Here is a 26,438-nt window from a genome sequence, read left to right on the forward strand (position 1 = left end):
AGGGTTGGTGAGCTGAAAGTAGTTCTGTGTTGAATGTTTGATTTCAGAATAATGTGGGGAGCTTGGTAGGAAGTCCAGGAATGAGTAACAGGCCAAGGAAAAGAAGAGTGAGATCTAAAGATCCTAAGAGATTTCTTTAGATCTTATGATCTAAGAAGAAAAGACTGAGGATTGACTTGTTATCAGTCTTTCTACTATTTGAAATGTTATTTGGGGGAAGATAATATTTCTCTTCAGTGGAAGAAAATTTGAAAAAAGTGGAGCTTAAGATACAACAGGGAAGATTTAAGTAGAGATATCTTTTAGACATGAAAATTATGAGATGCTGTATTGATTATAGGCACCAGAGATTGGAGCTAGAAAGATCTTCAGAAGCCTCATATAACTTTTTGTTTTTTTCAGATTTGAATGTTTCCCTAGTCTTTTTTCTAAGCCCTTGATATCACAGATGAAAAAAATAAGGCTCATAGAAATTAAGTGACTCTTCCAAAATCAGAAAATTAATTAAATGACAGAACCAGGACCTGAAACCACAAATCCTGACTCTATTGTATGGAAGTTGGCAGAATATCTTTCCTTCTAGATGCTTAAGGGAAAGTGGCACATTTTATGATTTTAGTGATGTAGTCATACTTGAAGTTAAGAAAGCTGACTGAGGTTACCTCAAACAACTTATCCAAGCTCAAGGAATGTGATAGCTCCTAGCAACCTGCCCAAAGTGAGGAAAGGTCAGGGTCAGAGAACTTGGAACTCTCCATGGTAGATACTTACTTAAAACAAGGTCATTTTTTCTCTTCACTTGAGACTGTGTTGAGAAAGCCCTTGGCCTCCCACACTATTAGAAGTTCAGTTTATCCTTCTTCCACAACGAAGGTGCTCAATATATGATGGCTCATAATGACGCTAAGACTCTATCTTATTTGTTGAGAACTTGATTGTGCTGGCCCTATGATTTTCTTGTGGTCAAGAAGCCTCTGCTTTAAAGTAAGGGCTATAGAACATACAATCAAAAACTACAATGTTCTTCCAGCTTTAGTAAAGGATATAGAACATATAACCAAAAACTACATACTTACAGGGTAAGTATGATAGCTCTTGCATTAGTGATACAAATATAATGAGATCTACTTGAAAAGACTTTGTGGAGAAGGTAGTACCTGAGATGGGCCTGGGGAAAATAGGTTACAAAATTTGATAGACAGAGGTGGATGAGGATGTGGGACCAGTGAATCAACCAATTCAGTTAGACAGTAAACTATCTAAAAGTATCCACTTTGTACTACTATATTGATGAAGATTCAAAGATAGCAATACAGTTTCTACCTTTTTGGAGCTTTTAGTCTAATAGAGGAATAAGACATACACAATCCTAGTACAATGTAAATGACTGTAAGGTATGAAAGAAGTCCAAGTAAAGGCCTCTGAAAGTTTAGGGACCACAAAACTAGGGAAAATCATAGAAGTGATAAAGGAAGAGATAATAATTGAGCCAAGTCTTTTGGGCTTAACCAGTACAAGGAAAGGCTTTTGTGGTAGGTAATTACAAGAGCAAAAGCCTAGAGGTGAGAAACTACAGTACGTGTTCACAATATTTTCTAGTTCTGTTGATCTGCAGAGCTTGTGAAGAGATTATTTGAGATATAGCTGGGAAGGAAGGTAAGTTAGAATGGAGAATCTTAGTCAAGGTTTTAGAATTTAGGTTATTGGCAATGGGAATTCATAAGAAAAATGTATTGGAAGGGATGAGACTGAAGGCTAAGAGACTGATTAAGAAGCTATTTTAGTCAGTGATCATTGCTGTGACCATGACTAATGAGAGCCTGATCCAGGTAGATCTATTGCTTCCTAATACAAAACAGGCTGATATTTGAAGGATACAGTGGTATGAAATTAGATAGTGAAGGATTTACATCCTACTCAAAGGGAGAGAAGAACTCATCAGGATGAAAAGAAAAATCCATGTGAGTGTTTTGCTCAAATAGCATAAGGTAAGGAGGAGGCCACAGAAATAGGGGAGGAGAAGCTATCAGTGAGAATACCCAATTTCCCTCTTCTATCTAAATAGACCTTTTTCATGTCTGAAGGTGATAGAGTGAATCCAAGGCAGGACACGTAATATCCAGGCTCTCACTTTACTCCTCATGCCCTTGTCTCCCCACCTGGAACCCCTCAAGGAAGTCTTGCCATTATCTAACCCATCACAGGATTAACCTATTCATAGAGCTAGAAGGGACTTTAGAAATTACTATCATGTTACAGATGAGAATCAGACTCAAGAGTCTGAGAGTGACTCACCCTACAGAGGGGTAAAAATAGAATTTTTACACAGCCCTGAGACTCTAAACATTACAGTTCTACTTCTTCCAGGCAATGTTGAATCTAGGCTGGATGGTCACTTGTACTGGGGCTTGACCCTGGTTTAGATAGGGCTGCACAGGTCCTACTAGATGTTAAATTTCATCTCAGGTGGCTGAGATGCTCCAACCCCCAGTTCTGTAGTAATGATTTTTAACCACCAGAGGGAGCCACAAAACCTGATTCCATTTGGGTTTCCCAGTAGAGATGGTTTGCCCCCAAGTCAGCGCTGGGTCCTCCTCAGCAGAGCTGCCCTTTAAATGATGCCAGCCCTAATTCAGTGACCTGACCCCATGGCCTGCCCCCTGTGCTTAGTATGTTTGCCCAGTCTGTGACTCTCTTCTTTGGCCTCTGTGGCAATGAACCCCTTTTCCTTTGTTTTCTGTTTCTTTTCTTCCTCCCCTTCAGTTCTAATTTTTCTGATTTTCTTTTCAGTATGACAGACTTAACCTGATCAAAGTAAGGAGTCATTTTTCTCAACCCCCACTGACTGTCCGGCTACCAGTGTCTCTAGTCTTCTCCTTCTCCTTTTCTCTGTGCTTATTCTGCCCATCCCACTCCCCTAGTTTTCCATAGATCTTTCTGGCTCTCAGGGCAGCAGTCAATGCCAACATAACCTCTCATCCTTTTTCTATCCATCTTTGGTTCCTTTTAACTGTTCCCTCATTTCTACTAAGGTGGACGAGGAGGTATTCTCTCCCTCTTGCTGTGATGCTCCCTCTAGCCTTCTCCTGAAGGTCTGCCATTAAAACAGTTTTACTGTCCCCCATCTCCTGTAGATTAATATCAAAATCTTCCCAGATTCCATCCCCTCACCCCCCCAAGCCATTTTCAGAATCCATCCCCTTCTTCTGCCTTCTCTAGTCCTCACTTCTTGTAGTAAATGAGGACTTGGAAAGACTCATTTAAGGCTTATCTGGGTGGGTTAAAGCAGAATAGGCCCATTCATTTGCTATTTGATCCCTCTCCCTTCACTCTCTGTAATCAGGTGATGGAACTGATAATGCCAGCAACTTCTTATAGACAGGACCAATACTAAGACAAGATTTGATGAAGAAGTAAATAGAGGAGACTCAGCAAGGCTTTCTCTAGATGGCAGGGGGCTGGACATCCCGGAGCTTGGAAAAGGCTGGGCAGGGTCAGAGAGTGTGTGTGTGTGTGTGTGTGTGTGTGTTTTGTGTATGTGTGTATCTATGTATATGTGTGTGGTCTATGCATCTCTGTGTTTGTGTGTCTACCTATGTGTCTGTGTGTGGTTTATGTGTCTCTCTGTGTGTGTGTCTACCTATGTATCTGTGGTCTCTGTGTCTGTGTGTATGTGTGTGTATCTATGTGTGTGTATGTATGTGTGACAGAGTCAGACAGAGAGAGAGAGAGAGAGAGAGAGAGAGAGAGAGAGAGAGAGAGAGAGGCAGAAAGGTAGTGACAGATTGAATGGAAGGGATAGAAAGGAAAGAAGAGAGGAAGAGATAATTAACCTTGACCATACTATAGGCACAGTGTTTCTAATCCCATAATCTCAAGTGCTGTCAACTTCTTTAGGAAAAGTTTTCAAGATTGACTGGATTTTGCCCAGTTAATTAAGAACCCCAGGGTGAGAAAAGAGACTGTTGTGATGAAAGTGTGAAGTCAGGTGACATTGGGTAGACTCATGGAAAGCTTTGTCTGGGGAGTAGGGGAGTCAATCTGCCCAGCTGCCTGCTATTTTGGCCCTAGGTAGGGTGAAAGATGTAAGAAAATAGTAACATGAGTTTATATTTACATGTTACTTGAGGATCATGGAGTAATTTTCATACATGCTCTCTGCAATCATTCATATTTTGTAGTGTTTTAGAAAGGCAGCATGTAATAGAACTGGTCCAGGAAGGCATGAGTTCAAATCTCTACCTCTCACATACTTGACTGTGTGACCCTAAGCAAATCACTCTCATTGCTCTTTATAACTTTTACTGAGACTACAATCACATAGAAGGAATCAGTCTCCATTGGTGAATAGAGTTCCTCAGCTGGGACTTCTTTTTCTCAATGAAATCACACTTCCACTTCCTCTCCTATATGATCAGCACTCTCATTAAAAAGTATTACAAAAAAAAAATTAAAAACAAAGTAATGTAAGGGGCAGGTAGGTGGCACAGTGGATAGAGCACTGGCCCTGGAGTCAGGAGGACCTGAGTTCAAATGTGACCTCAGACACTTAATAATGGCCTAGCTGTGTGACCTTGGGCAAGTCACTTAACCCCATTGCCTTGTAAAAACAACAAAAAAAGTAATGCAAAAAAACCAAATTTAAAAAAAAAAAGTAATGCAAACCATGCAAGGATTCTTGTGCCTATTCTATGGGGGCTGACTGTCCAGCTACCAGTGCCTCTAGTCTTCTCCTTCTCCTTTTCTCTGTGTTTACTCTACCAGTGTCTCTAGTCTTCTTTTCTCTGTGCTTACTCTGCCCTTCCCATTCCCCTAGTGCTGACAGAGATAAGAGACCTGCCCAGGGTGAATATGCATTAGCAGAGGAAGGGTGTTGCAGTGAAGCCTGGAAAGGTAGGCCAGGACTTAAGCCAGGACTATTCCTAGTGTACCATGTTGTCCAGGTTTGCTTGAATAACACAGCTAAGAGATGGGTCCTATTGGCTTACCATGCCCCAGTCTCTCTTGTAATCCATTTTAACCAAGGAAGAAGGATCTGGGCCTGATTTTTCTGATTTTTTTTTAAATGCTAGAATTGGGCTAGAGAGGGAAGAAACCTTAGGGTGACTGGGTGGCAGCTGCAGCCTTCCCTGTACCTACCCACTCATAGACTTCATCTTCCTGCTTCATACACAGGCATACATGAGGCTGTAAGCATATTATAATAGATGAGCTTCCTGAGACTAGCATTCTCAGATGTGAGAGTTAGGGGGATAATCAGTTAGCTGGGGCTTCCCTCTTTCATCTTTTACCATGTGAAAGATTTTGATTCTGAAAGAAACACTCATTCCTTCAGCAAAGCTAGTCCAAGTAGAGGAAGTGTCTTACACAGGCTCCTAAAATGGACATAATGTTGCAGACACACAAGAAAGGGGGGGGGGGGGAGCAAGGCTTTCTCTAGGACCCTTGAGATATTTTCAGTTCATGCAGAGGGCTCTTCCTTGTGGATCCCAGACCAGCTTCCTATCCCTCTTTCCTGTAGGGCTTTAGCTCTCCTTGAAGACAAGCTCCCTTTGCTCTGGGCTGGCAGAAAAGACACCAGAGGACAACCATTTCTTTTGTTTTATAAATTCTATAGAAAATAAGTTAGGGCGGGAGTTTTCATCCTTTCTCTCAGATCAAGATTTGAATGAGGGAGCCTGCATGCAGTAGTCCTATCCACAGGACTGCTCTCCCAACCCACCCACCCTTGAGAGGGGCTGCCTTGGAGCACAGGGTGGGTGGAGTTTCTCTCTGTACTTTGCTCTGGCTTGGACAGCTTTAGGGCAAGGTCCCTGATGCCCACAGAGAGCATCCCTGTCCTCTATCAGAAGACCCTGAGGTTTCTGATAGGGAAATCTGTCTGTGTTTTAGCTATTGCTGGGGCTGTTGTCCGGCTGCCACCCCAGCTTTATAACTGGGGATTCTAGCATGCATTGCTCTGGGGTGGGGGTATAGCTCTTTTCAGGGGTCCTTTACTCCCTCACCTTGAAAAAAGGAGGACCTCCCTTTGCCCATAGAATGGATATTAAACTGCTTTCAGACACCTGCCTACCCTACTCCTCTGCTATTCATGTAACTGCCCTGCCACCTCCCTGTCCCCACTGCCTCGAGCCACTGATGTTCTGGCCAATCTTACCATCTCTCCCCTGACTAATTTTACCTTCTCTTTTATTTTGTCCTTTCAGAAAAGCCAGAGTTGGTATAACGTAAGTACTCATATTTCTCTTCACTCTGGGAACATGTAAGGTGGGGGTGAGGGGTGGGCTTGAGGGAGGCAAGGGGATGAGATGGTTTGGAGATCAGTTTGGCCTTCATCCTAGGATTGTAGACATGGGGTTCAGGGAAGTGGGTTTCTCTCCTCCTTCAGAAGCTTTGCCACACAAATATCAGTGCTCCAATCCAGGATACATTTGGTTTTTTGGGAATGTCAAACTGAGTTGTTTGACTCTGATCTATTTGCAAGAAGATAACTCTTCAGCCTTTGTCTATGGCTCACTGCTCTTGCTAGAGAAATGGGTAATTCAGTGGTCAAAATAGTTTTCTGGATGAAGGCAGAGTCCTAGTGCTTTAGAGGGCTGGTATAGGGGTCTGGGGTTGGAAGCAGAGAAAGTTGCCATGAATGGTCAAGGTATATTTGGGATGGGGTTGTGCCACATAATTTGGGGTACAGGGTAATTTCCATCATATGGCGCAGTTTGTTCACCTTACAAATTGATATTTAAAAGATTAAGATATGTGTGGAAGTTGGTTAAGAAGGAGAAGTTCAAAGCCCATACTTTAGAAGCTTTAACTCCATGAAGGAAACTTAGAAAAAATCAAGAACATGGACTATATAATCCATGATTCAGAATATAAAATTCAGGCTAAACTATCAGGAAGAAAAATAATGAAAAGAACAAAACAAAGCCAAACTTCTTAGAAAACAAAGGTATAGTAGAAGAAAATTAAAGAAACTAAGGAGCTAGAGTTTCCAGAAAAGAAGATTTTATATACGAGGAAGAGAAGAGAAGAAATGGGTAACTAAATACATATTTTAATGACCAGCTCTGTGATTTTATTGATGTTGGGAGCTCCAGGTGAGCAGCTTCCTTCACAACTGGAGGTCAGCATATTCTTTGCAAATCGATATTAATGAGTTGCCTAGGCCTCTGAGAGAATGTGACTTTTCCTGAGTCACATAACTAGGATGTGTCAAAGGACTTGAACTCAACCTTTCTCAGTAGGGCTCTTTCTGACTCAGAAACCAAATTTGTTTTCTATGCTGGGGGGGGAAAAAGAAATTAGTAATTTAAGGGTGAGACACAGAGATTGTGGCAAAGACCAGGGTGGGAGGGGGAAGAAAGATTATAAATCTGACCAAATAGAATAATTCTCACCTTCTAGAAATTCATTTGTAACTGTATAGGTTTGGGGGAGAACAAAAATGAAGCCATCCTTGAATGCTTCTATTCACTCCCTGATCTATATCTGGTCCTGAAAGAGTCATCATCCCCTTGGTCATGTTGAAATGAGTCTCAAGATTTTAAACCTTCTTCTGGGGTGATGTTGGCAAGTTGCCCAGTTGAACTTCCTGCCCAAGTGTACTTTGTCCTTTGGGGTGGCTTTGTCAGGATATTCATTAGGAGATAGAAATCTAAGTGATCTGGATTGACTGCATTTTGTATTTTACTGTTCTTCTTAATCCCTAACCTCACTTTTATCACCTCCTTAGTTCTCTCTGTTTCACCTTGTCTCTCTTCCCAGAAACCTGGAACTAGAAGCTGTTTCTGGGGAAGAACTATCTCCATTTCCTGTCCTCTCAGCCTTTACAGTTCTTTGATTGCCCAAAGAGATAGTATTTGGGGAGTGAGGGTAGGGGTTGGGGTGGTAATAAAGAATATTAGAGCAGAGATTCCCTTTGGCAAGGGAAATAATAGATATTGTATTGAACCCTTGGTTAGGAGAGAGGGAGAGACCTAGGGCTTAGATAAGCTGTAGGGCCTTGGGCCAAAATCAATACAGGCTTTGTATATCCATGTTTATGTACAACGATGTTCTAACATCAAGCACAAATCAATTCACATGAGATCTTAAAGGTTGTTCTCCTGTGCTATTTAGTGTCTAGCCCATATTGAATTATGGTTAGAGGTTCGTGGCCCTCAGTTATCACACTGAATCCCTAGAAGGCAGGCCATGAAGCTGATGGGGTCTCTTTTCTTCCTTTATTATTCCCTGTGATAAAGAAGAGATGATAAACTGTTAAATTCCAGGGTATACCTCCTCCCCACCCCCCCACCTCAATCCTTTCCCCCACCCCCAATCCCCTTTCTGAAGCCAATTGACCCTGGGATCTGAACTTCCCTTGTTCTCTTATTCTGAACAAGTTCACTAACCAAAGAGAAAAAATAGTCCCCTCTCTTTAGAGATAGAGGTAGGGGCTTGTGAACAGACCTAAAGTCAGGAGTTTGTCCAACTGATTCAAGTTTCTTTTTGGGATGCTGTGAATTTCTCTGACATCTGACCCCACCCCCCCACCCTGCATCCCTGGGAGCTGTGTGCTGTACCCCCCAGGAGGAAAGGAGAAAAGAAGCTGAAAAAACATAAATGACTAACTGGATGATTAAAATGGTTTTCTTATCAGAATTTGATAGACCCACCTCTCATTCCTCCAATCTCTGACCTCGACCTCTTTTCTTTGCCTTATAGACTTTTCTGATTTTTTTCTTCATGTTATCCTGTCCTTTCTTTTCCATTTTTTCTTCTTCTTCTTTTTCTCTACCCTGCTTACTTTTCCTCCTTTCCCCCTTTCTTTGAATTTGCCTTTTCTGTCTTTCCCTCTTCTCCCTTTCCTTTTCATTTCCCTACCTTGTTCTTTTACCCTGGTTTCCAAGCATGAATGGGCCAAAATTGGGGATCTTGTGCCCTGTCTAGAAGGATGTGAGAGACTGGGTTCTATAGCCAAGGGACCCAAATGTCAGGGGACACCGATTCTCAGACATTCCTGTTCAGGGTCCTAGAAAACCCCTGGAGTTCTGTGGTTGAACAGACATGTTAGGAGATAACAAACCAACTGGGGACAGCAGAGATTTGGTTTGAGATTCCAGATAGATTATAGCTGCAACTAGAAACCCCGAAAAGCTCCATCTCCTCCTTCTGTGCCGGTCTTCCCAAACAAACTGATTCCTTTCACAGTGGAATGGTAGCTACTCTGGGATGATTAGCTCACTGTGGGCTTTTTTCAAAGGTACCTTCAATTGTTGCTTTCATCTCAAAATTCCTTCCTGTGTAATTTCACACTGGAGTCTCCTTCAGGGATCCAGACAGGACAGAATGTGGCGCTTGTCATAATCAGCCATTTCTCCTCTCCTCTTTCTTCCTGCCCTGTCTACCAACACATACACCATCTAGACCACTCACAATGTCCTCCTCTACTTGTCTCCACTCATCTGTGGCATCTCCTCTCCTGCTTTTCTCTTGGTCCTGTTGTGACTTGGTAACAGAGGGTTGAGGAGGGACGTGGGTCAGGGAAGGGAGAGAGGTCAAAGCTAGATGACTAAAGAGTCAGATGGGAGAAACTGCACATGGACAGGGGCCTCTGATCCTGAGAAAAAAGGAGGGGGCCAAACAAGTCTTATGGGAAGGTGGTAACGTGAGGCAGCCAGACCTGGGCTCCTCAGGTAGAGGACCCTGTTCTGCTGCATGCTTCTCAATCTCCACAGTTCTCATGTTTGATGTCCTTTCTCTCTCTCATCTCTCTGTTTTTTTTTTTTTTCTCCATGTATTTTTTCAGCATGAGAGACAGCACTTCCGGAGAGTAAGCACCAGCTGCCTTCTGTGTATTGTAGTCCTTAGTGCTCTCAAGGGCCAGCTGAAAGCAGTGCTGGGAGCTGGGCTGGGTGGGCTGCCTTTCCCACCCTGAGTCTGGCTTTCTGGAATGCCCTGCCAGCTGACCCTGTTCTGGCCTTAGTCTGGAATGGGGATCATAGAGTGGAAGTTACCAGAAGCCTGTTCTCCCACGCTAACCTTGCACTGTGATTAGACCCATCCTGGGGAAGTCACTGTCTTCATCCACATGACAGAGATCTCCCATACTTCTCCAAACAAGCCAGAGTACCTAAATAATTCCAGTCTTTGCATAAATCTCATTCTGTGCACAAACTGGCATCAGACCATACCTGTAGGCTTTACTCTGTGCCCAGATACTCACTTATATGCAAGCTCTCATAGACATTTGAGCCCACATCAGAAAGGCATGCCAACCTTTTTAAATGGGTCTTCATGTGATTCCATTAGCAGACCCTTGCTCTGACCCTGCTGCTTTGAACTGGTTTTCTTGATATTTCCCTCTGAACCTGTTTGATCCTCTCAATCAAGGGGCAACTAGGTGGTACAGTGGATAGAGTTCTGGGCCTGGAGTCAGGAAGCCTTGAGTTCAAATCCAGTCTTAGATACTTACTGTGTGACCTTGGTCAAGTCACTTCATCTGTATCATCCTCAGTTTCCTCTGTTGTAAAGATAAAAATTAGCACCTACCTCCTGGGATTGTGATGAGGATCAAATGTGATGATATTTGTAAAGCACTTAGATCAGTGTTTGGCACACTGCTTGTTCCCCTCCCTTTCCCCATTTAAATGCTGCATCTCTGATGCTAATCTTTCTAGAGTGATTCCTTTAGCCTCTTCTTTCTCTCCCTCTTTTCCTTTCTCAGATCTCTGCTCACTTCCTTTTTTTTCAGAACTCTTCCTGAAAGGGAGTAGGGGGAGATGATGCCAATATGCTATTTCTCATACATTTACAGAATCTCCCCAAATGACTAAGACTTCCCTAGTTATAGGGCCAAAGAAAGACCTGTTAGGAGCCAGACCTGTTAGGACAAGAGGGGTGGCCTTGCTCAGGATGATGATGTCAAAGAAAGGCACCTCTGAGTCCCATTAGAGATGGGAGGGAGCCCAGCCTAGGATGAGCACCAGCAAGGCTCCCCTCTGTCCTAACTCACCCCACTGGCCTTAGTTAGAAGTCTTCAAATAACTGGAGCTGGAATCCTCTCTGGTTTGTCTTGGCAAGGGGATATCTAGTATCTACTTGGAGACATCCAGTGAGAGAAAAGTAATTACATCCTCAGGCTATTGACCCAGCTTATAAATAGTTTTAATTGTTAGGAAGTTAGTCTTTCTATGGAGTCCTCTCCACAGTTTTCCACTCATTACTCTGGGGCCTAGCAGAACAAATTTCACTCCTCTTCCATGTGGTAGCACTGTAGGTCTTGAAGACAAGTTATTATGTCTCCTTTTCCTCTGTTTGGCTGTGTCTTCTGCCTAAAAATAAATCATTGGTTCCATCAATTGATCCTTATGGCATTCAGTATCTAGTCCTCTGACTATCCTGGTTGCCCTTCTTTGAACATGGTCCAGACACTTAGTGTTCTTCCTAAAATATGGAACCAGAAATGGACATTAATCCAGATAGGTGCAAGCAGAGCAAAAATATTTCAAGCATATTGATGTGGAAGGTTGAGCCTTTCACCATTCTTCCTGATGCCAAAGAACCAGAGACATGGAAGAAAAGTAGTAGGATTGGGGAAAGGGAACAAAAATGGAAAATAGGGTAAGAAAGCTTAGAGAATTGGAAGGGAGGAAATGCTTTCTTTCTTTCAAGTTAAATGTCTCAGGAGGAAGCCCATACCAGTCATAGTTGCTCTATCTGGAAGAACTTAAGTAGTATTCTGTCTTCTCCCTGCCCCTAACTGCAGGCTCTTTTCTTGTACAGACAGATATGTAGGATTACCTCCCACTGAGACCTCATCTTGAGGCAGTAGAAAAGGAGCCAGAAGGGAGAGAGGAAGCTATGACCAATAAAAGATGCAGGAAGAAAATAAAGAGGAAGGTGAATTCAGGATGATCAAAAGGAAGGATTTAAGGGAAAGATGTCTTTCTAGATACTAACTTCTTCCCTGTTTAAATGACCTGCATTAAGACCCACCAGGGGACATAGACATGAAATTATGCCCTTCTATAGGGGGGGTCGTAAAGAAGGGCTCATATACTATGAATATGGATGGATTCTTTGTAGTGGACCTATGGTTGGAGACAGCATTTGGGACAGTACTCCGTCTCCTTAAGGGATGGGTCAGGGTGCATGTCTTCCCTTCCCAATTGATGATTTTTATTGCATGTTATAGCTAAATTGGAGCCTTGTTTTGGCATGTCATTGGTATCAGAGAACAATGCTCCAAATCAGGAAACTTCTGCTAGTCTGATTCTCAAGTTCCCTAAAAGTACTTGAGTTAGTAGGCAGATGCCTACTGCCTACACAATGTGATTTGAATGGAAGAAGGGAAGGTTCTGGAGAAAGTTAAGGGGAGAGGGAGCCAAGGAGATCTGCATCAAGCATTTGGGGTCAAAGAAGGATAACTTTAATAAAAAAAAATAGCAGGGGGTAAGAAATCCTGGATGAGATGGATAATAAGGACTGTCTAGCTTGTCTGAGATGTGATAAAGGGAGGTCCATGACCTTCCCTAATCAACTTACTCACCCTTATCCCTGCTTTACTCTGTGTTTCCCCACTCCTCCAATTTCCTTGCCTATTTCTTTTACTCTTTATTCTGCCTATTTTCTCACTGCTGTATCACCTCTTTGTTTTTTCCCCATATACCCATTTCTCTGCTTCTAGGCTTTCCATAGCCTATTTAGTTAGAGGCTTCTATTTATCCCCTTTAGAAGTCAATACTCCACTCAAATTCTCTTCTCTCTCAACCCCTCTACTCCTTCCTCTTGCCAATACAGAGAGTAAGTACCACTCCGTCCCAGGTCCCTATGTTTGTCATAGAGTTAATATTTAAGCTGGGGTTATTTCTCTTCACTGGCCTTGGGATCCTGTTTACAATGCACCTCTTCATAAGTAGGCAGGGGGTGGCAAAGGTAGACATATATGGAGGTGCATCCTCCTGGATGTTATCTATTTGGGTGTAACTTACTCCCACCCATTACACTTGGAACAAACATAGAATCATTTGCCATATCCTTTAGATAATTATTCTTAAACTGATATCTGTAAACTTTGAAAAAAGATTGATAACTATTTCAAAATAATTGTTTTCCTTTACAATCTGTATATTTTATGTGGTACAATTAAAAACACTATTCTAAGAAAAGGTTAATAGGATTCATCAAAGCACCAAAGGGTTTTCTGACACAAAAAAGGTTAAGAACTACTACTATAAAGTAATTGTTTTCAGGACATGGTTCCTCTAGATTTGAGGTCTGAGATAGGAGGGAAGAGGCATAGAGAGGTCGTTGGCATTTTAGTGACTCTCTGAGAACCTGATACCAAACCCTGCCCTGTTGTCTAAGATAAGAGTAGCACAGGGAAAGACATGGTACCCTAAGAGAGGTTATTAAAGAACAGGGCAGAAATGGGTACTTGTATGTGTATGTAGGTCATATTTGTCAGTGTGTTTGGGAAATTATTCACTCAACATTTATTTGTTTATTGAGTTTCTAGTAGATACAAAGTAACCAGTATGCAGATAACCAGATACATATTGAATCAGATTCAATAGATTTAGAGTAGAAAAGAACTTTACAACCATCTAGTCCACCCCTCTCATTTTATAGATATGGTGGCTAGGCCCAGAGTAGGGAAGAGACTTGAACAGGGTCATACATAAAGAGGCAGACTTGCACTTAGGTCCTTTGACTCCAGTGTTCTTTTCACTGTTTCCACCGCCCCCCCCCCCATGCAGTAATTTGTTTAAAATATGATTCCTATCTTTAAAACCTTGTAGTTTAGGAGATAGATTTATTGGGTGACTATCAGGGGATTGTGTCATAGATATTATATGGGGCAGAGTGTGTGTGCATAGGATTTATTTTTTCCTATCTTCACAGTCCCTAATGCCCCAACCTTGAGATACACTGCTGCTCTATTTCTGACCCTCCCAGTTACCAGGCACCCTCTGACCCCACTATGTCTTTGCCTGGGGTGGACTGTTTTGCACCTGAAGCTACTAAGTAGAGCCTATTGACTGTGAAAGTCAAAGCATTCACAGAGTGAGGATGATTATCTGAGGGGTCTGACTTTTCTTTCAGTGTCAGATGACCCTTTTCTTATCTTGAATCCACTCTACAAACACCAGCTTGGCACCTATGTTTGGTGGTAGGTTTCTAAACTTTTCTGCCCTCTTTCTACCCTTGTCCCAGAGGTGTCAGCTTTTCTGGCCTCAACTATCCCTATTTATCTGGGCTCAGACTTTGCTATCTTCTATTTACCTGTCTTTCTATAGCATCATGTTGTCCCCAGGGAGGTCAGAGTTCTTAAAGAGAAGCCTCTGGAGAACTTGAAGCTCGGGAATCCATCAGTGTGGTGTATACTAAGAGTCTGGTGATCTCAGTTTTCATCCTGGTCCTCCCACCAAAAGACTGTGCAACTTTTGACCTCCCTGAGTCTCAGTGTCCTCATCTGTAAAATGAGGAGCTGGACTGGTTGAGTTTCAAAGTTCCTCTAGCTTGAAAAACCTAATCTTTTAAAACTCTTTGGGAAGTAGAGATCATTCTCCTCCCAGGTTCCCCACTTCTTCATTCTCCCTGGCCTGAAATCAGCCTGGATAGATTCCTGACCATCGCCAGGGTCCACTTTCACTGAGAAGGGTGGATAGGGTAGGTGGGAGAGTAAACACAGCAAGAGAAGCTCTCCACTCTACAAGTCTCAGATTTCGGATTTCATCATCAGAGCAGCATCTCTGTTGCCTCCTTCTCCCCTCCCTCCACCTCAAGCTCTGGCCAACAACTTTCCTTTGCAGGAAACATCTGCTAAGGGAGGCTGGGCTGGGCTGGGGGTTATTGGAGGACATTGGCCAGGACCGTCCCCCAGATCCTGTAACTCTAAGTGTGTGTTTGGGGCTGTGCGACCTAACCTCCCTCCCTCATGCCCTACACACAGGCAACTCTAACAAAGAAACTGTTTGCCGGTCAATCCCAGAGGCACAGGGACGGGTGGGGAGGACTGAGGCGAGGGGCTGAAGCCATTTCTCTTGGTGTGTCCAGTAGTAGCTGCCCAGGGTGAGGGCAGGGAATCACAGCTACTGTCCTGCGGCTGGTGGCTGTGCCAGGAGACTCCACTGCCCTACCCTGGGCCACCTTGGAAGTGAGGGACAGAGACTAAGGATTTGGGAATCTTGTTCCATCGTGGGGCTTTGGGTGAGCTCTGAGTCAACATGCCATAAAGGCTTACGATGAAGAGTGAGTCATGGAGGGGCTGGAGCTTTGAACTCCCTACGTATGGTTCTACCTGCTCCTGAATCTGCTTGTGAAAACCACACCTGAATTAGACGTCTGGCTGGGATCTAGCCAGCACGCTGGGGTGGACTGTGGTCCATGCAGTTTTTGGCTCCCCAGCCTATTGCTTTGGATCTTTGGATGGACTCAGAGATACAATCACCACTCACTGGAAGGAAGCATTTCACCACACCTTTTCCAGGGAATCCCCAGGAGTGGCGGTCACCCACATTGTGGGCGTCAGATGGGAAGACGGGGGCTGGACATCAGGAGGCTGACCAGTAAGCTCATCCCATGACCTGCTCTGACCACGTCCTTTGGGCTGGACTGACCTTGTGTTGAAAAGGAGCCTAAGGGTGAAGGAATAATACAGGACAGTCACTGACCCTTTGCCTTCCAGCCCAAGGTCACTTTTCAGCTACCAGTCTGGGCAAGACTGATTGTGGACGGTGGAGGAAGGAAGCACCAAGGAGTTGAACAAGTTAGGGTGCTGGATGGGAGGGGAGTGATGGACTCTTTGACAGAATCTGGGGTCCTCTGGAGCCTAATGCTGGCTCAGGAAAGCGAATCTTTGCTGTACCTGCAGAGGTTCAACTGTTTATCTGCAGGCTGTGAACACTGGCATTGCCGAGAATCTGAAGAAATCCCAGCAGTGAGTTTGAACCTGTTATTTTCTGTTTGTCTCAATAATAGTTTCAAAATTCTTAGCATTTCTCATTTTGTTTCTATTTTCTCAGGATTTACAGTTCTGCTAGAGGGGGTCCAGGTTCCCCTGGTCTTTGGTCTTTTTTAATATACAGGATGGAGCTATAGCTAACTTTTGTTTTTTGGATTTTTGCAAGGCAATGGGATTAAATGACTTGTCCAAGGTTACACAGCTAAGTAAGTATTAAATGTCTGAGACCAGATTTGACTCAGGTCCTCCTGACTCCAGGGCTGGTGCTCTATCTGCTGTACCACCTAATTGCCCCTTATAGCCAGCTTTTGGAGGGGAATAGCTCCAGTAATAAAAAGAGGGAAGATTAATGATAGTGTACAAGTCTGTCTCACTGATGTAGAATAATTGAGGGTAGGGGAAAAAATAGCTGAAATTATCTCTACTGTGCTGCTTCCTTTGTAGCAGCCCATGCTGATAGACCATGCCGACGGGCTGGTGAAATGAGTGCCCATGTTCGCAATACAGAATTTTAGTCTTTATCCCTTGGCTTTTGCTTCTGGAACTTAGAAATCCCAGATGTTGGATTCCCTATTCCCCTACTCCTGAATCCATAGAATTCTTGGAAAGAGAAGCAAGGAAGAGAAAAAGATTACTCAGCTTGTGGTTTGTGAAATGTGGCTGCACCTGCGGAGGCCTTACTCAGCTATACATTGGAAGTGAAAAAGGCTCTGTGGGGGTTGGTACCTGCAATAGTTTGGCTAACAATGTTCCTTGGGTGGGGGGGATCTACCTAAATTGGGTTTGGAGCACACCACTAAACTTCTTTTTTCCAGGGTGAGACTAGGGTTGATCTCTTCTTATACAGTCATACAAAATTTCTTGTGGAACTTCTCTGTTTCTTCACATGGGCAAAACTTGAGTATCTACTTTCCATCTCTGTCCTAGACAGAACACTGAACTTAAATAGCTGCAAGTGGAAATTTGATTAGACATAAGCAAAACCTTTATTGTACTGGTGATTAAACAAAGGCATGGGTGCAATTATTCTTGAAGAATTGTCTAAAGAATCTCTTGAAGTCTTTTCTAGCACTTGAATTTAGTGTAATTTATGGTGACCCATTTAGGAATAATGGTATTTTAAGTGCAGTTCATTTGGTAAACATTTGATAAAAGACAACCATTTCAAAGTAGTTGAAATTCTGGAAGATAACACCCTTTCTTGAAAGTCTTCACAAACCATTGGAGAGTGAGCTCAAATAGTTTCAACATTAGATTAATGAGCTCTGTCACAGGTTTGAGCCTTATCTTGGTTATTTAGACTTTTCTAGAGAAATAACCATTTCCTAGTCTCACCATAGACAAGTGTTATTGGATACAAAGGAAACTGAGTGGGAAAAAGTTCAGGACCCCAAACAGTCTGATGCCATTATTGGAATTGTCACTGAAAGCTTATTATTCTCAGGGTAGTAATATAAACCTTATTTCCTAAAGAGAGCAAATTATAGAATCAGGATAGAAACAGCTGCTTAGTTGCATTAGATTGTAAACTCTTTGAAAGTAGGTACTGTCTTTCCCTCTCCCCCTTTTTTTAAAATCCCTAGCACTTAGAATGTTGCCTGTCACATAGTAAGTAGGTGCTGAATTAATGCTTCTTGACATTTTTCTCTTGCCTCTTGCAGGGATACTGTCCTTTGTTAAACTGCACAGTTTACCTGTGTGTTCTCAAGATTCTTTATTACAGACTGGGATGTATATAATTTATTTCATATATGTATATATATATATATATATATATATATATATATATATATATATATATATATATACATTTTTTGTATATAAGCACTATAATCTTATAGATTGAGATGTATGTCCCTAGGAGACAGGAATCATTTATTTTTATGTTTAGTCAGTATTTGGCACATACATGGTGTTTAATCAATGCTGTTGATTTCTTTATTGATTGGACTATTTCAGTATTGTGTCCAGATGAAATGACTTTTTATATCAGGTTTATTATAATGGTGACTCCTTTCAGTTATGGGTTGGACTTCTTAGCTGCTGATGGCATTTCCAATTCTCAAAGTATGAATCTATGGGATACTTTATTTTACAGATATTGTGGTTAGGAGCTAAGGCCTGGATCTGTAATTCTCTTTATAGAGTTTTCTTCCAAGTGAGAAAACTCCTTCCACCAATGTAAATTTTGGCCTTCTCTGTTACTTTGGTTATTAGAGAGTTGCCTGGATTAAAAGTCTTGCCTAATGTCATAGTTTGGAATCCTGGCTCCAAAGCCTGTTCTCTATCCACTTTGTCACTGGTGATGAATTGCCTTTTAAATAATGTTTGAATTTTAGGATTAGCCAGATAGGCTGCCTAATTCAAGAGACTGGAAAACTTGAAGGGGAAGAATGGTTTAAGAGATTGCTCACATCTTAAAAATAAAATGATTCCTGTCTCCTAGGGGCATACATCTCAATCTATAATAGATTATAGTGCTTATATACAAACTTTTTTTTTCTTTTTTAAGACATAATAACTGTTCATGGAAAAGGCTATCACTAGTTGGCCAACAGAGCATTAATTCTTTTCCTGCACCTTGCTTCTGAAGCTCCCTGTCACATGCATGACCTGCCCTTAGGGGTGGGATGAGAATCAAAATAACCTTATAAGATAATTTAGGGCTTCATGTTGCTCACCTCTCTCCTTTCTGTTCCTACAACACAGAGCAGGGCTGTGCATAATGTGGATACACTTGTCCTTGTTAGCTTTCTCTCAAAATGGCTCTGGGAGGCAAAGTCTACTGTACACTCTCTCTCTCTCTCTACTCCTCTTACCTCTCACTAAACCTCCTGCATAACTTGGCCTTGCTGTATATGTTGGATAAAAGCATTTCATCCCCTCCTTCCTAAAATAAGGGAAACTGCTCTCTGTCAATATATCTTTCCTCTCTCCTCTATGCTTTACTTTGGCCTTCCCAAGAGATTTTCCTTCTCACCTCTCCTAACCCTGTTTGTTTTACAGGTATTAAGCCCAACTTACAAGCAGCGGAATGAAGACTTTAGAAAACTTTTCAAGCAACTTCCAGATACAGAGCGTCTCATCGTTGGTAAGCCAAGAGTGACCCCAAACCCCCATTACTCAAGCTGTTTTACCAGAGAAAGACCCTAAGCTATTATGGATATTAAATATCATTGTACCCTTTTGGAGCAGAAGAACATTAGGCCATTGCTTAGAGATGGCCCTTGGAAGTTTGGGGGAGATGCTTCCTTATTTTCAGGTGCTGAGATTATCTAGAAAACCTATGTGGGAGATTAGTATGGTATTTTTGCAAACTTTAATTAGATAAGCATTTCTATTATTATTATTATTATTATTATTATTAATTATCAAACTAAATATTTTTATTCATATCATTCATAGCCATATCATTTATGTTTGATGTGAACTAAGGAGAGGGGAATCTATAGGAAGAGAGTTAGAGAGGAAAGTTAGGCAAGGCAGTTAGCTAGATTTCATTGGGTTCTCTGCTTCTAGATTTTATGATGTAATGCCTTACAACTGTCCCTCCCCCCCAATGGCTTCTACTTTTATGAATGTTCCCATGAGATGGGACAAATATAAATGAACCTAGCCCTCCCGTCCCTAGTTCTCCTTGCTTAATCAGAGATTTGTTCAGAACTTACAAACCCAAGAAGCATCTGCTCCCAAATCATTTGGGGAAACCTCTCAGATCCTCTTATATGAGTTTCCTCAGGCTGTTATAGCAGTGTCAGGGAATCATCCTATATTGGGCCAGCTCTCTGGCTTCTATCGCCACTAGGCATCCTTCTGCTTCTTTAACCTCTGGATCAAAAGCCACTGAGCTGGAAATTCTCCTTTCTTTCCCTATTTGTCTTGTCTGATACACTGTCTCTATCTAGGTCTTCATCTATTTACCCAAGCCTCATGGATGGCTCTCTTAAGACATTCAGAGTTTGAGTTGCTGAGTCCTTTCTGGGCCACTAGTTGGGCACCTCTCATTCCTGGTCAGTGATGGGAAGTTCTCTGACTTGGATCCTTATTTTCTCAAAGTTGATTAGGGTCCCTTGTGGATGGGGCGGTGCATCCGAACTGCAGTTGGACTTGGCAGTTGTTTGCTGGGGATGCTTCCTGCCTCTGACTTCCCCTTTTCTCTCTCCTGTCTTAGATTACTCATGTGCGCTCCAAAGAGACATTCTCCTCCAGGGCCGACTCTACCTCTCTGAAAATTGGATCTGTTTCTACAGCAACATCTTCCGTTGGGAAACTCTGGTAAATATCTGAGGCTCCATTCCCTTTTGGCTAGGGCAGAGCAGGACCTCTGTACCTTAATTTATATATGAACTTCATGCTCTGTCCTGGGTCTTAATATAATCATGCAAATAAGCACATGATGAAGAATTATAGACTCCAAATAGATTGAGTTTCCTTTATTTTATCCACTTTCATTTTTTGTTGACTATGGGAGGCAAGGAGGGGGAAGGACTTGGAGAAATGTAGATGGGACCTATGAAAATATGGAAGACCCTAGAGAATCTAGAAAGTACATTGGACTGGTCCCTAATGTGCTGTAGCTGGCTATGTTAAATATCATGGATCAAATTCTGTTTACTCATCTTTGAATTGAAAAGGAATGAACTAGTCGAGCTCTAGGATCCCTTTCATATCTAGATACATGTAGTTGATGATCTCATTTAGTCTTTCTTTTCTGCCAGAATCTATTAATGTCCTTTTTTCCTTTCTTGCTCCTTTTCCCAAATTATGGCTACTCTAGCTAACAGTGCGATTGAAAGACATCTGCTCCATGACTAAAGAAAAAACAGCCCGACTCATTCCCAATGCAATCCAAGTTTGTACAGACACTGAAAAGGTAAAGTTATGCTATTCCAGAGCCTCCTCTTTACCCAACTGCTTCAAACTCTTCTTCTGTTGTCTCTCCCCCACCCCTGCATCAATGTTCATGTTTCTAATGTTACTATAATGGGACTAGAGGGAGAACACTGTGAGAGCCTGGAGGCAGGAGCAGGAGGCAAATGAACTGAAAGGTTGGCTTGAGGTGGGGGGAATAGGCAAGGGGAGACAGAGAGTTCTTAGGCCCCAGGGATGGGTCCTGCCCAGATATGGCCTGTCCTCCCACCATGCCAAACTGGATGATTTATGTGCAGGTTTAGTCATCTCAGGTCTTTGGAAAGATGGCCATGAAGGGGCAGCTAGGTGGCATAGTGGATAAAGCACCGGCCTCAGAGTCAGGAGTACCTGGGTTCAAATCTGGTCTCAGACACTTAATAATTACCTAGCTGTGTGGCCTTGGGCAAGTGACTTAACCCTATTTGTCTTGCAAAAAAAAAAACCTTAAAAAAAAAGAAACAAAGATGGCTATGATCACTGACCTTTCACTAGCCCATGAAGATTAATGTGGTTAAGAGTAGAGCCAGGTATTTGCTAAGGAGAGAGAGAGAGAGAGAGGCCCAAAGATTCCTAGGGGCCTGGATCACAATTCTTCATTGTCTAGTGGATAATAGAGACTCAGGTTTCCTCCTTTCAATTTGTCATTTTTCTCTATACTTTTGTTCTCTCCAATCAGAAGAGTTTGAGAATAGAAGAAAATCAAATTCTAGGTAATTGTTCTTCATGGATGACATTGCTGAAAGTTTGGGAGGAAAGGGAGGTTGGCTTAAACTAGAGACTGGTCATTTTTAGTTATCTAGAATTTAACTATGGTTTCTTGTTCATATCCCCATCACTTAACCTTCCTCTCTAAAGTGTGTGTGTGTGTGTGTGATATTATGGGCCAGTAACATTGCATAATGTAATCCAACAAACTTTCATTGTGTTCAAAGTACTGGACTAGTTGCTGGTGATGTAAGGACAGAAGCAAAACACAAGGAATTTCTATGGTAGTAGTGATAAGTGGCACATTGGGTAATACAACATGTGCAAAATAACTTCAGGGTGTTATAATGTCTCCTCCTTGTGCTTGTACCCTCAGCACTTTAGCCTGGCAAACAGCGGGTACTTGATGAATGATTTTATCTTTCATTCATTCGGATGGAGGGTTAGTTGTGCTCAACCTCTGATAGGTAGAACTTTTAAAGGTAGAAAAGGCTATTCTCCTATTACTTGATTTATCTGAACAGGCCTATCTTTTCCTTTTCTCTCTCTTGCCAGCACTTTTTTACATCCTTTGGGGCCCGAGATAGGACATATATGATGATGTTCCGGCTTTGGCAGAATGCCCTCCTGGAGAAGGTAAGCCTGGCCTCCCTTCTCAGAGAACTAAATTTGCTGTATAGACCTCAGTTTTATCATCTATACAATAAGAATAATATTTTACCCTCCAAGAGCTGGTTTTGGAGTCTATAAAATCTGTGTTCAAGACCCCCCCCCCCCACCTGAATTGACTGTGTGACCCTGGTCTAGTCACTCTTAGTGCTCCAGGAAACTCCCAGAAATTATAATTTGCTGAGTAGGTGGTGCTCTGCATTAGTCAAGGAAGTTCTTTGTCAAGAGTTCAACAAGATAAGGGGTGGCTAGGTGGATAAAGCACCGTAGTGGATAAAGCTGTGTGGCCTTGGGCAAGCCACTTAACTCCATTTGCCTTGCAAAAACCTAAAAAAAAAAAAGAGTTCACCAAGATGATGAAAACCAAAACCAAACTTTCCCTGCCTAAGGATTATCTGAGAATCTCATGCACATATTTTAAATGCTTGGTAAATAGTGATGTTCAGTCATTTTTCAATCATGTCTGATTGTTATCTCCTTTGAGGGTTCCTTAGCAGAAATACTGAATTGGTTTGCCATTTCCTTCTCTAGCTCATTTTACTGATGAAGAAACAGAGGCAAACAGAGCTAAGTGACTTGCCCAGGGTCATGCAGTTCATAAGTATCTGAGGCCAGATTTGAACTCAGTAAGATGAGTCTTTATGACTCTAGGTCCCTTCCCTGTGTCACCTCACTGTCCTTTGTAAATTGTAAAATAATATAAATTTCAGCCGACATCTGCCTCATTTTCATTATGAGGCCTATGTAGAGAGGACCATTGTTTTGGTGCTCGCCAAGAGGAAGTGTTCTGTAGTAGAAAGAATACTGGACTCAGAATCAGGAAGGACCTGAGTTTGAGTCTGTCTTCTGATCATTTCTAGTCATCTGAGCAGGCAAGTCACTTAACCTCTTTCTCCTGGAGAGAATAAGTTCTCTGAGAAGCAAATGGAAACAGCTGAGGTCAGGGAGCCAAAGACCACCACATTCCTATTTAACTCCCTCTGAGGCTCCAGGGAGAAGAACAGGCAGAGACTAATGGATGGGAATTCTAAGGACATAGATTCCAGCTAATTTTGAGGGCATCCAGTACTTGAGCTTCCACGGAAGTGAACTCATCATTGAAGGTGTTCAAATAGAGGCTGCCGAGAATGTTAAAGGGAGGATTCCTTCTTGGGTCAGTGTACTCCAAGGTCCCTTCCTGCTTAAACATGTGATTTCCTTTAGGAAACTAGATCCTTTGTCTAGGGAGACCTGGGTTTGATCCCACCTTTACTTAACTAGCTGCATGACCTTGGTCAAGTTCTATAACTTTTCTGAGACTCCTCTATAAAATTAGGAGACAGGATGGGGAAATAGTACCTACCTTAAAGATTTTGAGAATCAAATGAAGTCAAAATTGAAAGGCTTTTTCAAATCTTAAAAGCCCCATATAAATATCAGTTCTTATTCACCCAAGATCAAATTCTGGCTTCTTTTGCCTTGTCCTGAATATATCTTTCCCATGTTGCTCTAAAAAAACCTCAAAACTGGGAAAAGGAAATTGGTTATTAGACAGTTACTGGAAGGATTTAAATGAATTTTGAAAGCACCATCCAGGGCAGCTAAGTGGCAGAGTAGAGAGTACGGACCCTGGAATTCAGGAGGACCTGAGTTCAAATCCAACCTTAGACACTTAATAATTATCTAGCTATGTGACCTTGGGCAAGTCACTTAACCCTATTACCTTGCAACCCCCCCCCCAAATAAAATAAAGATAAAAAAGCACCCTCCCCTAAAATCTGAGGGAGGAAGAAGTTAAATCAAGTCAAGTCAAATCAAAAGATAAACACTGGTAACATAAAAAAAAGAGCAGGAAAAAATACTGCTGAACCTCAAAAAACATATTTTAATGGGGGGGAGGGAAAAGAACATAAAAAGGAAACTGAAAAGAAGTTCCTTAAAAAATGGAAATTCTGAGAAGAATCAACTATTCAGAGAAAGACCTTAAGTTCCGGTCTAAGGGGCTCAGGGCATTTTTAGACAGTAGAAATAGAATTTTAGTAAGCATTTATGAAGCTCTTACTATATACTGGGGGAGTTAGGTGGATAGGGCATTGGGCTTGGAGTTAGGAAGACCTAGGTTCAAATCTGTCTCCAGTTCCTTAGTTACTCTGTGACCCAGGGCAGGTCACTTTACCCTGTTTGCCTCAGTTTCCTCATCTGTAAAGTGAGCTGGAGAAGAAAATGGCAAGTCACTCTAGTATCTTTGCCAAGGAAACCCCAAATGGGGGTCACAGAGGCTTGGACAGGACCAAAACGTATGAACAAAAACACCATGTACCAGGCATGCTAAGTTCTGGGGATAAAAATAATAATAATAAAAACAAAGACAACCTTGCCCTTCTAAGATGAAAGAAGAGGAAGGTAGGAAAGGAAGTACTCTTGGTGGGGTGTGGGGGCAAGGGAGAAGTGAGAGAATTCTGGAGAATTACAAAAGCTGTGTAGTTGCTTTTGGAGAAGCAGAGAAAAATTATATGGAAGCTTTTTTTAAAATAGAGGTCCTGGAGTCCATGGTTCTGAGACTGATCTGAGAACCAAGAGACAGAGGGTCCTGATAATATGTGAGTATGAGGCAGATTCAGTTGCGTTACCTGGGAAGAGAAGGCATGATGGTGAGGTCCAGAGAAGTCTCAATTAAGATCTTCTGGAAGTTAATAAATACCATCACAAAAGAACCTCAAATAGAACTCTGATTCATAGATTTGTTCCATCAGAACCAAAAGTAGGGGTGAGGGGCAGGACTTGGCTTTGGCCCAAGGCTCTGAAATTTAAAGGGCACTGATATCACTTATAGTTCTCCAAAAGATAAAGAGTTTATCTTAGCCTATAGTTAGTCAGACTCATTAAATAAGAAGCTGCCAGATGCCTAGTTTCTCTTCCTTCCCTACTCATGTGCCCTTACCCAACCATGCACTGCTCCCTCTTCCAGTATTGACCTTCTCAGAAGTAGTAGCTTTGCATTCTTGAATTCTCCCCCTTCATCCATGGGGCTTTATTTCCCAGTGCCTGGGGCACCTACTCCATCTTTCTTGCTACTTGTTCTCACCAGTGCTAGTCATGGCTCTGTGTATGTTAAATTATTTTCTTCCTCTCTTCCCTTATATAGTCTGAGCCTTAGTCTTTAAGACACACACACACTCACGTTTGTAATTGGCTATTGAATTTGATTAGAGTCAAGTCAACTTAATTAGGAAAGGAGGGAGTAGAGGTGAGTTAAGGACTGAAGGGATGAATAGGTAGAAAGAAATTAGCCATCCCAGATAAGTGGATGGTGTAGGTGAAAGAAAGCTAAGGGTAAGCTTGGAGTAGGTGGGGAGAAGAAATAGTAGATAGATCCCTCTCACTTCAAATGGGGTCTCTTTAAGAGCAAGTTAGACTTGGACATGGCATTACCCTCTGCCTGGCTCCTCTAGTCTCAGAGGCAAATTTGATGTTTTTGTCATTGCAAACTTCCAGCTTTTCTCTGTAAAAATGACCATGACCAAGGATTAGAGAGGAGTACCAAGTGTGGGGCTGGTGTCTCCATACATTCTTAAAAATAAAAACAAACAAAAATACCTTTGCATTAATCTTAGTTCCAATTTTCAATGTTCCCTTCCTCCTCTGCCTTCTGCTTCCCCCCACCATCTTCTCCTACTCTCTCAAGTCTCAGACTCAGAGAACATAAACATTTGGTCAAATAAAATACCATATGTATAATGCTCTATAAATGCTAGGCACAGTTTTTATTATCTGCCTTCAGTCAGCCTACTCAGAGTCCTTTTACTCACCCACCCCATTTCCAATCCACTTTTCCTTTCTTTATCAGAGATATTAAACCCCATAGAACTAAACTAACAGCAGTGGGCAAGGAGCCAAAGATCATTGTATTCCTATTAAACCCCTCCTTGTGGTGGCCCTCAGAGAGCACCACAGAGACCAGTGGATGGGAGTTCTAGGGAAGAAGGTTCCAGGTCATTATAAGGGAAGAATCTTCATAGCAGCAATAAAATGGTTGGGTTCATTCTGTAGTGATCTCATGGCCAAAGATATTCTGGGCAGACACAGGTTGACATGACCTCTTATCAAGAATGTTATAAAGGAGATTTCTTCTTGAGTGGGAGATTTAACCAGAGTTGTTCTCAGGTCCCTTTCAACTTTCAGTTTTAATTTTCTTACCCACTAACTTCTGATTTCTTGGTATATA

At 42.1% G+C, this 26,438-nt stretch overlaps 1 protein-coding gene across 12 annotated transcripts in view; it reads left to right on the forward strand.

Annotated features, from left to right (window-relative positions):
* The window catches only part of GRAMD1B (GRAM domain containing 1B), a 332,765-nt gene that overhangs the window by 281,078 nt on the left and 25,249 nt on the right, over positions 1-26,438 (forward strand). For 10 of the 12 annotated variants that reach the window (XM_074215314.1, XM_074215319.1, XM_074215318.1 and 7 more), the window contains 5 exons: positions 6,207-6,227; positions 18,956-19,040; positions 20,121-20,224; positions 20,727-20,822; positions 22,121-22,201. In XM_074215314.1, coding sequence (XP_074071415.1) covers positions 6,207-6,227; positions 18,956-19,040; positions 20,121-20,224; positions 20,727-20,822; positions 22,121-22,201 — 387 coding nt within the window. Of the gene's footprint in view, positions 1-6,206; positions 6,228-8,569; positions 15,926-18,955; positions 19,041-20,120; positions 20,225-20,726; positions 20,823-22,120; positions 22,202-26,438 lie in introns of those variants that run through there. The other 2 variants (XM_074215322.1, XM_074215323.1) reach the window with 2 other exon arrangements.

The sequence above is a fragment of the Macrotis lagotis genome, chromosome 1 (assembly GCF_037893015.1).
Source record: "Macrotis lagotis isolate mMagLag1 chromosome 1, bilby.v1.9.chrom.fasta, whole genome shotgun sequence".
NCBI classification, from domain to species: Eukaryota; Metazoa; Chordata; class Mammalia; order Peramelemorphia; family Peramelidae; genus Macrotis; species Macrotis lagotis.